The sequence below is a fragment of the Oncorhynchus keta genome, chromosome 9 (genome assembly GCF_023373465.1).
Source record: "Oncorhynchus keta strain PuntledgeMale-10-30-2019 chromosome 9, Oket_V2, whole genome shotgun sequence".
Classification (NCBI taxonomy): Eukaryota; Metazoa; Chordata; class Actinopteri; order Salmoniformes; family Salmonidae; genus Oncorhynchus; species Oncorhynchus keta.
Window position 1 is genome coordinate 17,431,613 of NC_068429.1, and position 14,078 is coordinate 17,445,690.

At 46.5% G+C, this 14,078-nt stretch overlaps 1 protein-coding gene across 1 annotated transcript in view; it reads right to left on the minus strand.

Annotated features, from left to right (window-relative positions):
- Positions 1-4,702, minus strand: part of LOC118378020 (E3 ubiquitin/ISG15 ligase TRIM25-like) — a 15,500-nt gene extending 10,798 nt beyond the window's left edge. The window contains exon 1 of the mRNA XM_035764958.2: positions 4,053-4,702. Coding sequence (XP_035620851.1) covers positions 4,053-4,643 — 591 coding nt within the window. The 5' untranslated portion in view covers positions 4,644-4,702. The remainder of the gene's footprint in view (positions 1-4,052) is intronic.
- Between the last annotated feature and the right edge of the window lie 9,376 nt (positions 4,703-14,078).

Below are 14,078 nucleotides of genomic sequence, written 5' to 3' on the forward strand. Positions count from 1 at the left end.
ATTGGGGAGGATTTTTATGAAGTGGTGTGTGAATCTTTTCATGAGGGTTCTCTTCCTGTATCTTGTCAACATGCTGTGCTTTCATTGTTGCCAAAAAAAGGGGGATTTGGCTCATATAAAAAATTGCAGCCCTGTTGCATTGCTGTGTGCAGAATATAAAATCTATGTATCTAAATGTCTCTCAAACAGGTTGAAAGAGTATCTGGGGCTGTTGGTCCACAAGGACCAGTCTCACTGTGTACCTGACCTCTCTGTTGTTGATAACTTGTTTCTAATAAGAGATGGTTTAGACATTTGTAAACTGTCTGATGTGAATGTGGGTTTACTTTCTTTGGATCAGGAGAAGGCTTTTGACCGTGTGGACCACCAGTACTTGTTCAAGACAATGAAAACCTTTGGGTTTGGGGATGTTTTTTGTCTTGGATGAGTTTACTGTATGCTGGGGCCTCGTGTATGGTGAAGGTGGGGGGTGGTTTGAGTTCCCCCATCCCCGTCCAAAGGGGCATCAGGCAGGGATGCCCAATTTCAGGGCAGTTAACCAATGCTTTGTTTTTTAAGAGCGAGGCTTACTGGTTTCTCTGTGCCAGGAGTAATGAAGGGTCCCACGATAGCACTGTCTGCATATGCAGATGATGTAACAGTTTTTATTACAGGGGCCTCGGATGTTAAGGTTCTCTCAAACGCTTTAAAGTTGTATGAGGCTCAGCTAGAGTCAATTGGGAAAAGAGTGAATCGCTGTGGGCAGGACAGATTCAGACTGGGTCTGCTCCACGGTTACCAGGGGGGCTTCAGACTGGGTCCGCTCCACGGTTACCAGGGGGGCTTTAGACTGGGTCTGCTCCACGGTTACCAGGGGGCTTCAGACTGGGTCCGCTCCATGGTTACCAGGGGGGCTTCAGACTGGGTCCGCTCCACGGTTACCAGGGGGGCTTCAGACCGGGGCCTGCTCCACGGTTACCAGGGGGGCTTCAGACTGGGTCCGCTCCACGGTTACCAGGGGGGCTTCACACTGGGTCCGCTCCATGGTTTACCAGGGGGGCTTCAGACTGGGTCCGCTCCACAGTTACCAGGGGGGCTTCAGACTGGGTCCGCTCCACGGTTACCAGGGGGGCTTCACACTGGGTCCGCTCCACGGTTACCAGGGGGGCTTCACACTGGGTCCGCTCCACGGTTACCAGGGGGGCTTCAGACTGGGTCCGCTCCACGGTTACCAGGGGGGCTTCAGACTGGGTCCGCTCCACGGTTACCAGGGGGGCTTCAGACTGGGTCCGCTCCACGGTTACCAGGGGGGCTTCAGACTGGGTCCGCTCCACGGTTACCAGGGGCTTCAGACTGGGTCCGCTCCACGGTTACCAGGGGGGCTTCAGACTGGGTCCGCTCCACGGTTACCAGGGGGGATTCAGACTGGGTCCGCTCCACGGTTACCAGGGGGGCTTCAGTGGGGAAGAGATGGGATGAAGACTTTGTTTTTTTTTCTAGGCTCTGATGTATTTCAGAAAAAGAACTGGGAGGGTGTAGTGGAGAAGGTGTGTGCCAGATCGGCAATGTGGAAATGGGTTCTACCCCAGCTGTCTTATAGGGAAAGGGTCCTGGTAGCTAATAATCTCGCTGCCTCTACCCTTGTGGCACAGACTAATGATTTTACAGCCACCGGGGGGGTCTGATACAAGAGCTTCAGAGGACCCTTGTCAATTTCGTCTGGTCTGGACAACACTGGATTAAAGCTGCAGCCCTGTACCTGCCACTGCACAAGGGTGGGCAAGGCCTGGTGGACATTTCTTCCAGGATCATGGCTTTCCCAGTTCAAGCAGCCCAGAGACTGTTGCACAGTGACGGTTCTAGCTGGGTTGACAACAGCCTATACATTGATGAGGAGAGCGGGCTGTTTGGGCTTAGATAAGCACCCTTTTCTCTTAAAGCTGGAGGGGTTGATTTGTCTGGTCTGACTCCATCTTATGAGTCTGTTATGCAGGCTTGGAGACTTCTTGTCAAGTCCCGTAAGGCCGGCACACCAGCAGGGATGTGGCTTTTTGAAGAGCCTCTTTTTTTACAACACTGACATCCAGTCCCGTGCTCTGGGTTCAGCCAGCCTACGTTCACGCTTGTTAGGTGTGGGGTGTACTAAACTGGGTCTTCTGATGCGGAGCAGGAGCAGATCGTTGGAGGAGCTGGGAGAAAGAGCAGGGATCCGATCATCTCGCCTACTGAGGAAGGTCGTTGATGAGGTCTGTGATTCCTTGCCAGTGCTTCATCTGCAGTATGTGACACTTCCAATTCTGATCGGTGGAAGGAGGGTCTGGATTATGTGTTCCCTGCACTGATTGTTAGTGCTGCGGTGGGGGCATTAGAGGAGGAAGGAGGGTCTGGATTATGTGTTCCCTGCACTGATTGTTACTGCTGCGGTGGGGGCATTAGAGGAGGACTGAGGGTCTGGATTATGTGTTCCCTGCACTGATTGTTAGTGCTGCGGTGGGGGCATTCGAGGAGGACTGAGGGTCTGGATTATGTGTTCCCTGCACTGATTGTTAGTGCTGCGGTGGGGGCATTAGAGGAGGAAGGAGGGTCTGGATTATGTGTTCCCTGCACTGATTGTTAGTGCTGCGGTGGAGGCATTAGAGGAGGAAGGAGGGTCTGGATTATGTGTTCCCTGCACTGATTGTTAGTGCTGCGGTGGGGGCATTAGAGGAGGAAGGAGGGTCTGGATTATGTGTTCCCTGCACTGATTGTTACTGCTGCGGTGGGGGCATTAGAGGAGGACTGAGGGTCTGGATTATGTGTTCCCTGCACTGATTGTTACTGCTGCGGTGGGGGCATTCGAGGAGGACGTGGGCGATGCTGCTTTCATTCGCTACCCCGGAGCTGGGGGAGTTCAAGGTGGTGGGAAAGAAGGCCATGTACAAAATTTGTGTAAAAGTGTCCCATGCCTCTTCCATGGATGGGGTAAAATTGACACGGTGGGCGGATGTGTTTAATTTGTATTTAATTTAGCAAGTCAGTTAAGAACAAATTCTTATTTTCAATGACGGCCTAGGAACAGTGAGTTAACTGCCTTGTTCAGGGGCAGAGTGACAGATTTTTACCTTGTCAGCTAGGGGATTTGATCTTGCAACCTTTCGCTTACATGTCCAACGCTCTAACCACTAGACTACCTGCCGTGTTGGGCCCAGGTGCATCCCCAAAAGGCTGTTGGCGGTCTTTATACAAACTGCCTATTGAAAAGAGGACAGCTGACCTACAATGGAGGATAATACATGGCGCCATAGCCACCAATATGCATCTGGTACACCTGGATCCGACCGTTGGGGAAGGGTGTCCATTCTGAAACTCTGGCACTTCTGTTTTTACAGTGACCCAGGTTGGTCGGGATGATTGACCTGATCACTTCTTGGTGCTTTGGGAGAGGTGTTCTCTTCCCAACTTTTTATATTAAAGTACAGGTTTAGTCGAAGGGGTATAGTTATTTTGCTTAATTTTATGTTAGGGGCAGCTAAATTAGCAATATGGAAGACCCGAAAGAACAGTATTGTGGGACAGGGGTCTGTGGATGTGGTGGGAATGTTGGCAGCGAAAACTATGATCTATGTTGTTTGTTAAAAAAGGCCAGCCATCTCATCCCATTTTCTCACCTTCATAACCTGTCAATCACTTAGCAAACAGTTACTACACAGTTGAATGATTATAGTTTTTACAGTACACAACACGAATCAGAGAGACTGAACATTGGGCTCATTAAAGCTCATTCAGAATGAGTTTTTTTAACTTTAGAAAATGTTCATATCCAGAGTGACTTAGATGAGCAATTGGGGTCAAGTGCTTTGCTCAAAGGCGCACTGACAGATTTTTCACTTCGTCGGCTCGGGGATTCAAACCAGCAACCTTTCAACGCTATTAACCAGTAGGCTACCTACAACCCGTATTCATAATTCTTCTGCTGTGGATAGATGTAATTTGAATAACTATGTTTATTTCTCTCTCCTCTTAAACCAACCTTCCTACTTTGTCTTTATTTCTGTGTTTATCAGAGAGTTACCAACAAGTTGTTCTGGTCTTACCTGTATCTCAGTCCTCTGTGCTGCAGCTGACACTGTATCATGGCCTTTATGTTCATACATCACACAATGATAACAGATGCACTGTTGATCGGTACGACAGTAAACCTCCAGCGGTTGTTCATGATGAGAGCAGATCTTCTCCTGTAGTTGTGAGGTGGCTTTCACCAGCTTGTGTTTCTTTAGTCCAGGAACATCATAGTGAGGCTGGAGGTGAGTCTCACAGTAAGACACCAGACACACCAGACAGGACATGAGGGATTTCTGCTTTCTGGTCCCAGTGCAGAAATCACACGCCACATCTCCAGGTCCAACATAGCACAGAGGAGGGGGAGCAGCCTGGAGTCCTGTCTTCTTCAGTGTCTCCACCACCTCATCCAACATGTTATTTTTCCTCAGAGTAGGCCTTGGAGTGAAGGTCTGATTGCACTGAGGACAGCTGTAGATGCCCTGATCGTCCTGATCCCAGTAGCCCTCAATACAACTTCTACAGTAACTGTGTCCACAGGGAATAGCCACTGGCTCCTTCAGTAGATCCAGACAGACAGAACAACATAACTTGTCCTGGTCCAGTAGAACTCCCTGCTGAGCCATTTAGACTGTTGTTGTTCACTCTCACACAGACAGACGACAGAGAGACTCCGATCAGTTTCGTTTCCTCAGAAGATAATTTGTGGGAGGGACTTCCTGGTTCTGCTAGGGTGTAGTTAAAGAAACAGATGGAGGAGGGGAGAGAGAGAGAAAGAAACAAGAGAAAAGTTGTGTGTGTGTGTGGGGGGCAAGAGAAAAGGTGTGTGTGTGGGGGGCATGTGGATAAGGTATAACCTCCTCTCTGCTACAGTCTTTATGCCTGTCATCTCCTCACAGTGATGATCTCAGGGAGCTGGTAGTGAGATCTCATGCAACAACAGACCACAAGACCACCAGCCCAACCCAAGACGCAGTCTCGCAGCCACACACACACGCACACGCACGCGCACACACACAGACAGACGCAGTCGCAGACAAAAGTCATAGTAATAAATCAAATTGCATTAAACACATGCTTCCTAAACAACAGGTGTGTACTAGCAGTGAAATGCTTACTCAGGGGCCCTTATCAACAATGCAGAGATAATAAAAATAGAGAAATAATAGAAAGTTAAACACTTAATAATAAAGGTAATAATAGATACACAATAAGTAATGATAACTTGACTATATTCAAGGGGTATCAGTACCGAGTCGATGTGTAGGGGTACAAGGTAATTGAGGTAGATACAGTTGAAGTCAGAAGTTTACATACACTTAGGTTGGAATCACTAAAACTTGTTTTTCAACCACTCCCTATTTTTTATGTCTCCATTTTAGGTTGGTCAGGGTGTGAGTTGGGGTGGGAATTCTATGTTTTGTTCTATGTTTGTATTTCTATGTGTTTGGCCTGGTATGGTTCCCAATCGTTGTCTCTGATTGAGAACCATACTTAGGCAGCCAGTTTTCGCTCTTGAGTTGTGGGTAGTTGTTTCCTGTCTGTCTCTGTACCAGACAGGACTGTTTCGTTTGTTCCGTTTTGTTATTTTTGTTCTAGTGTTCAGTGTAGTTAAAAGATCATGAACACGTACCACGATGCATCTTGGTCCTCTCCTTCTTCCACCTACGACAGCCGTTACAACTATAGTTTTGGCAAGTCGGTTATGACATCTACTTTGTGCATGACACAAGCAGTTTTTCCAACGATTGATTACAGACAGATTATTTCACTTATAATTCAATGTATCACAATTCCAGTGGGTCAGTAGTTTACATACACTAAGTTGACTGTGCCTTTAAACAGCTTGGAAAATTCCAGAAAATTATGTCATGGCTTTTGAAGCTTCTGATAGGCTAATTGACATCATTTGAGTCAATTGGAGGTGTACGTATGGATGTATTTCAAGTCCTACCTTCAAAATCAGTGCCTCTTTGCTTGACATCATGGGAAAAGATAAATCAGCCAAGACCTCAGAGACCTTCACAAGTCTGGTTCATCCTTGGGAGCAATTTCAAAATGCCTGAAGGTACCACGTTCATCTTTACAAACAATAGTACGCAAGTATAAACACCATGCGACAGCACAACCATTATGCCGCCCAGGAAGGAGACGCGTTCTGTCTCCTAGAGATTAATGTACTTTGGTGCAAAAAGTGCAAATCAATCCCAGAACAACAGCAAAGGACCTTGTTAAGATGCTGGAGGAAACAGGTACAAAAGTATCTGTATCCACAGTAAAACGAGTCCTATATCGACATAACCTGAAAGGCCGCTCAGCAAGGAAGAAGCTACGGCTCCAAAACCTCCATATAAAAGCTAGACTACAGTTTGCAACTGCACATGGGGACAAAGATAGTACTTTTTGGAGAAATGTCCTCTCGTCTGATGAAACAAATATATAACATTTACATTTAAGTCATTTAGCAGACGCTCTTATCCAGAGCGACTTACAAATTGGTGCATAACAGTTCGGCCTTTCAAAGCATTTCATGGCTAGAGATGTGAGTGCTGGGGAAATATTTATCTTTATTTATTTAACCTTTATTTAAGTCAGTTTCGAATGAATTGTTTTTTACAATGATGGCCTACCAAAAGGCTGAAGGCTTGGGATTAAAAATTAAAAATAAGATATAGGACAAAACTGACATCACAACAAGAGAAACAACACAACACTACATAAAGAGCGACCAAAGACAACAACATAGCAAGGGAGCAACACATGACAACACAGCATGGTAGCAACACAACATGACAACAGCATGGTAGCAACACAACATAACAACAACATGGTAGCAACACAACATGGCTGCAGCCAACATGGTAGCAGCCCAAAACATGGTACAAATATTATTGGGCACAGACAACAGCACAAAGGACAAGAAGGTAGAGACATCAATACATCATGCGAAGCAGCCACAACTGTCAATAAGGGTGTCCATGATTGACTCTTTGAATGAAGAGATGGAGATAAAACTGTCCAGTTTGAGTGTTTTTTACAGCTCGTTGCTGTCACTAGTATGTGAAGGATGAGGGCTTCAGTAGATATTTCAGATAGACAGATATCTCTGTCTTGTGACAGGTATACAACAGGTATATGGAGATGACCAGTTTACAGAGGAATATAGAGTGCAGTGAAGTGCCCTATGAGGAGCATTGGTGGCAAATCTGATGGCCGAATAGTAAAGCACATCTAGCGCACCCTTTACTGTACCTGCCAATCTATAAATGATGTCTCTGTACTCTAGCATGGGTAGGATGGTCATCTGAATCATGATTAGTTTGGCAGCTGGGGTGAAAGAGGAGCGATTATGATAGAGGAAACCAAGTCTAGATTTAACTTTAGCCTGCAGCTTTGATATGTGCTGAGAGGACAGTATACCATCTAGCTATTCTCCCAAGTACTTGTATGAGGTGACTACCTCAAGTTCAAAATCACACCGGTGGGGAGAGGGCCTTTCTTCTTACCAAACCACATGACCTTTCATTTGGAGGTGTTCAGAACAAGGTTAAGGACAGAGAAAGCTTGTTGGACATTAAGAAAGATTTGTTGTAGGGCATTTAACACAAAATCCAGGGAGGGGCCAGCTGAGTATAAGACTATCATCTGCATATAAATGGATGAGAGAGTATCCTACTGCCTGAGCTATGTTGTTGATGTAAGTTGAGAAGAGCGTGGGGCCTTGGATCGAGCCTTGGGGTACTCCCTTGGTGACAGGCCGTGGCTGAGACAGAAGATGTTCTGATTGTATACACTGCACTCATTGATAGAGGTAGTTAGCAAACCAGGACAAAGACCCCTCAGAGACACCAATACTTAGTTTAGAGTGTAACGGCTGTCGTGGGTTGAAGAAGGTGAAGAGGACCAAGGTGCAGCGTGGTACGTGTTCATGGTCAATTTAATAAAGAACCTGAACACAAGAACAAAAAAACAACAACGCGGAACAAACGAAATAGTTCTGTCTGGTGCAGACACACAAAGACAGAAAACAACTACCCACACCCATAGTGGGAAAACAGGCTGCCTAAGTATGGTTCTCAATCAGAGACAATGATAACCAGCTGCCTCTGATTGGGAACCATACCAGGCCTAAAGGGTGACTCTGGCAGCGCCGGAGTGAAGGGCGACTCTGGCAGCTCCTGACTGACGGCCGGCTCTGGCAGCTCCTGACTGACGGGCGGCTCTGGCAGCTCCTGACTGACGGGCGGCTCTGGCAGCTCCTGACTGACGGACGGCTCTGGCAGCTCCTGACTGACGGGCGGCTCTGGCAGCTCCTGACTGACGGGCGGCTCTGGCAGCTCCTGACTGACGGGCGGCTCTGGCAGCTCCTGACTGACGGGCGGCTCTGGCAGCTCCTGACAGACGGGCGGCTCTGGCAGCTCCTGACTGACGTGCGGCTCTGGCAGCTCCTGACAGACGGGCGGCTCTGGCAGCTCCTGACTGACGGGCGCTCTGGCAGCTCCTGACTGACGGGCGGCTCTGGCAGCTCCTGACTGACGACAGACGGGCGGCTCTGGCAGCTCCTGACTGCGGCTCTGGCAGCTCCTGACTGACGTGCGGCTCTGGCAGCTCCTGACTGACGTGCGGCTCTGGCAGCTCCTGACTGACGGGCGGCTCTGGCAGCTCCTGACTGACGTGCGGCTCTGGCAGCTCCTGACTGACGTGCGGCTCTGGCAGCTCCTGACTGACGTGCGGCTCTGGCAGCTCCTGACTGACGGGCGGCTCTGGCAGCTCCTGACAGACGGGCGGCTCTGGCAGCTCCTGACTGACGTGCGGCTCTGGCAGCTCCTGACAGATGGGCGGCTCTGGCAGCTCCTGACTGACGGGCGGCTCTGGCAGCTCCTGACTGACGGGCGGCTCTGGCAGCTCCTGACTGACGTGCGGCTCTGGCAGCTCCTGACTGACGTGCGGCTCTGGCAGCTCCTGACTGACGTGCGGCTCTGGCAGCTCCTGACTGACGTGCGGCTCTGGCAGCTCCTGACTAACGGGCGGCTCTGGCAGCTCCTGACTGACGTGCGGCTCTGGCAGCTCCTGACTGACGTGCGGCTCTGGCAGTTCCTGACTGATGTGCGGCTCTGGCAGCTCCTGACTGACGTGCGGCTCTGGCAGCTCCTGACTGTCATACAACATAGAATACCCACCCACATCACACCCTGACCAAACAAAAAATAGAAACATACAAAGCAATCTACGGTCAGGGCGTGACATGGAGGGGGACCAGAGAGTTGTGGGAAACAGATAGAGCAGTATTGAATTGGGTAGCTAGTTCATCAGGGGGGTTGGGGGTGTGGTCAGGAGGCAGGGCAGAACAGATGGCATCAGAGAGTTGGAGGGGGTCAACAGCTTTGATGTTGCAGAAGGAAAGGAGGTGTTTGTCAGTGTTGTGGTGTATTACAGAAGAGAGATACTAAGGTTATTGTGGTCAGACAGTTGCAGTAGGGAGGGGGAGATATGAGTTAGATTGAGGCCAACAGAGCAGACAAAATTAAGTATGTGTCCCTTGATGTGAGTGGGAAAATATACATGTTGGGCAATATTGAAACTGTCCAGAACAGCAATGAAATCAGAGGAAAGGCTTGTTTGATGAGTCCGTGTGAATATTCATATCGCCAAGCAACATTAAGCGGTGGGAGAATGGGACAGCAAAGGTGAGTAGTTTAGGAATGATGCATTAAGTTCAGGAGGACGGTACACAAGGATAGCCAGCAGGAGTAGCTTGGTTAAGAGAAAATAAATCACCAGGTTGTTGCCAAGTTTCAGTTAGGTGAAGGAAGTCTTGTCGTCAGATATTAGTTCATACACCAAGGGAGCTTTGTTCATTGATCCAGTGTTGAGGAGAGCAAAGTTAGTGTTGTGAGACTGATAGGTGAGTTTATGGATAGTGGTAGGTTGATGGGGAAGAAATTAATTTGTTCAAAACTGTTCAGCTATTGTCTTTCTCTCTCTTTGAGTCGACTACTCACCACATTTTCTAGCTAACTGTAGCATAATGCTTTCAGTACTAGGTTCATTCTCTGTTGCTTTAATTGGGTGGACAACATGTCAGTTCATGCTGCAAGAGCTCTGAGGTTGTAGGACGTCCTCCGGAAGTAGTCATAATTACTGTGTAAGTCTATGGAAGGGTGTGAGAACAATGAGCCTCCAAGGTTTTGTATTGAAGTCAATGTACAGTGAGGATGGAAAATAGCTGTCCTCCGGCTACACCACGGTGTTACCCCAGAGACTGCTGTTGAGGCTACTGTAGACCTTCATTCTTACATAACATTAAAATATTGCCTGTCAAATAACAGCTTATTAATCACCTCCTACAATCCCATAAATGTGAGCTCAGGTAACCAGCCGTAAATGTGAGCTCAGGTAGCCAGCGTAAATGTGAGCTCAGGTAGCCAGCCGTAAATGTGAGCTCAGGTAGCCAGTCGTAAATGTGAGCTCAGGTAGCCAGCCGTAAATTTGATCTCAGGTAGCCAGCCATAAATGTGAGCTCAGGTAGCCAGCCATAAATGTGAGCTCAGGTAGCCAGCCGTAAATTGAGAAATTAAAGGAAGTCTCCACCCAAAAACTATGTTTTGGTATTTGTTTCATTAGTCAATTGTTGACATAGTCCCAAAATGTCTTGCTTGTCAGCAATCAAGTTTCCAAGATACGTAACTTTCAAAATACATAAATCATCCCTGTGTGATGCATTTTGCATCATATGATGCTACGTTTTGTATTATCTGTTGAAAAATGCATCAAACGGGAATGATTTCTGTATTTTGAGAGTTACATGTCTTGAAAAGATTCTGACTCACTACAGACTGTCCGGAAGAACAAGGCAGATGTGTCCATATCCACAGTTGTATTGGTTCTTGGTCACCACCACACATTAACACAGACACACATAGAATAAGTCATCTTGTGGAATAGTAGTTGAACTGAATTAATTTTCTTAGACCACAATCTTCCTACTAAACACAGTCAACTGAGTCACCAGCCAAAACGTGTCTTCTTCTACCGACTACTAAACCACTGGGACCTGGGAGGGGGTAGAGTCCAGATGTGCATTCAGACACGCTGCTTGGTGGAAACCAGGAGGCTGTGGTAGATAGCTAAGAAGGGTAGAAATCACACTAATGGGACTGTGGGGAAAGTCATATGCACAGGCATCGCTTTTTTACATCCACACTTCGTTCTAACTTGTTTGTGTGTGGGTCATGTGCGCCTACTTCACAGGAGGAATGCTAGCGCAAATATTTTTTCCTTTTGATAATATGAACTTTTATAACCCATTTTATTAAGTTTGGTCTCCCTGAATGGTTTCCTTCCTTTCCGGCAACTGAGTTAGGAAGGGCACATGTGTCTTTGTATTGACTGGGTGTTTTGATACACCATCTAAAGTGTAATTAATAATTTCACCATGCTAAAATATATACTCCATGTCTGCTTTTAATTACCCATCTACCAATAGGTGCCCTTCTTTGCGAGGCATTGGAAAAACTCCCTGGTCTTTGTGGTGGAATCTGTGTTTGAAATTCACTGAGAGACTGAGAGACCTTACAGATAATTGTATGTGTGGGGTAGTCATTCAAAAATATGTTAAACACTATTATTGCACACAGAGTGAGTCCATGCAACTTATTATGTGATTTGTTCAACAACATTTTTTAGTCTTGCCATAAAAAAGGAGTTGAATACTTATTGACTCAATAGATTTCAGCTTTTCATTTTTGTTAACATTTCTAAAAACATAATTCTACTCTGACATGGGGTATTGTGTGTTGGCCAGTGACACACAATGTTTAATTAGGAACCCAGACATTCTGTTCCTCACAGTGGGACTCAGACAGCCTGATTGGAGAGTACCCCCCCGCTCTCTCTCTATCTCCTTCCTTTATTCTCCCCACTCATCCTCTCTTTCATTTCCCTCTTCTTTCTCTCCTTCCTCTTGACAAATCATTCTCCTCTCTCTCGGGGTCATAGGCAGCATTCCTCTGCCTCCAAACACGGCGAGTTGAGTTGATGCCATCTGACCACAACACTTTCACCCAGTTGTCCTCTGAATCATTCAGATGTTCATTGGCAAACTTCAGACAGGCATGTATATGTGCTTTCTTGAGCAGGGGGACCTTGCGGGGGCTGCAGGATTTCAGTCCTTCACGGCGTAATGTGTTACCAATTGTTTTCTTGGTGACTATGGTCCCAGCTGCCTTGAGATCATTGACAAGATCTGGGCTGATGTAGTTCTGGGCTGATTCCTCACCGTTCTCATGTTCATTGCAACTCCACGAGGTAAGATCTTGCATGGAGCCCCAGGCCGAGGGAGATTGACAGTTCTTTTGTGTTTCTTCAATTTGTGAATAATCGCACCAACTGTTGTCACCTTCTCACCAAGTGGCTTGGCGATTGTCTTGTAGCCCATTCCAGCCTTGTGTAGGTCTACAATCTTGTCCCTGACATCCTTGGAGAGAGAGCTCTTTGGTCTTGGCCATGGTGGAGAGTTTGGAATCTGATTGATTGATTGCTTCTGTGGACAGGTGTCTTTTATAAAAGTAACAAACTGTGATTAGGAGCACTCCCTTTAAGAGTGTGCTCCTAATCTCAGCTCGTTACCCGTATAAAAGACACCTGGGAGCCAGAAATCTTTCTGATTGAGAGGGGGTCAAATACTTATTTCCCTCATTAAAATGCAAATCAATATATAACATTTTTGAAATGCGTTTTTCTGGATTTTTTGTTGTTATTCTGTCTCTCACTGTTCAAATAAACCTACCATTAAAATTATAGACTGATCATTTCTTTGTCAGTGGGCAAACATACAAAATCAGCAGGGGATCAAATACTTTCCCCCCCTCACTGTATACAGTTGGGGCACAACTGGACACAGGCCAAGAAAGAAGAGTCAGCGGTCTATGTTGTTACATTCGTTTAACATTGTTTGGAAATAGTTCAATACGTTTAAAGGATTAGGAGAAGACATTGGTAATGTTAAATTGAAGAAAGTAGGCCTTCCTGAATGTGTCCAATAGAAGGTCTTGTTTTCATTGCAACGTTTTGCAACAGAGTAAATGTTTTACAACAGAATCGGCGTAATGAATACACCCCTAATTGTATCAGTTAGTGGTGCATTCAAAAGCATTGGGAAAGAGCTCTGCAGAGTGCCACATTGGCCCCATTGCCTGCTTTCCCCATGGTTTTGAAGAGAGAAGGAGTCAGAGGTATTGGGAGAGATGGAGAGCGCAGTAGAAAAACTTTGCCCATTTGTGTCACAGGAGGAATGAAGTAAGGTTGAGAGTGTGTGTGCGTATGTGACCATATGTGCGTGTTCCACGGGGGGTGCTGCTGTTACAGGGAGATTGATGACTCTGCTCAGAGAGAGGTGAGAGATGAATTCTGATCAGCTGCGCGTGTGCGCGCACACACACACACACACACACACACACACACACACACACACACACACACACACACACACACACACACACACACACACACACACACACACACACACACACAACAGGCTCCAGCAGGGACTGGAGCAGACACCAGATGTGCTGACACGAGGCTTGTGCTAACTTGACCTGCTAATATGGCCCTAATTTGTCTCAGTTTGTGCCGCCACCTTCCAGGTGGGAAGAGCGGTGTTTCCATGTGTGACAGTTGGGGAATCATGGGAAATGTAGTTTAGCAGGTAGATCCTTACAGTTGGTGGTACAGATAAAGCTTCCAGCAATTTCTGACATCATAACACCAATAACTAATCTATAATGAGGAAGATTACAAACAAAATGTGTTCAAATTTCATAAATATTTATTACATATCAATGAACAGAATGTACTACTTTCACAGCAGTGGTCTACAGCACTTGTTCAAATAACTGAAATAATTGTTCAAAAAATAATAATAATCATCATTTTAGAATAAAGTTTCATTTGAGGCCACATTTGAAACACAAACATTTACAAGTAGTACTTGGCATTAAAAACGATGGCAATACAATATTTTTAAGACACTTGGTGTTATTTTTATTATTATTTTGTTTCGT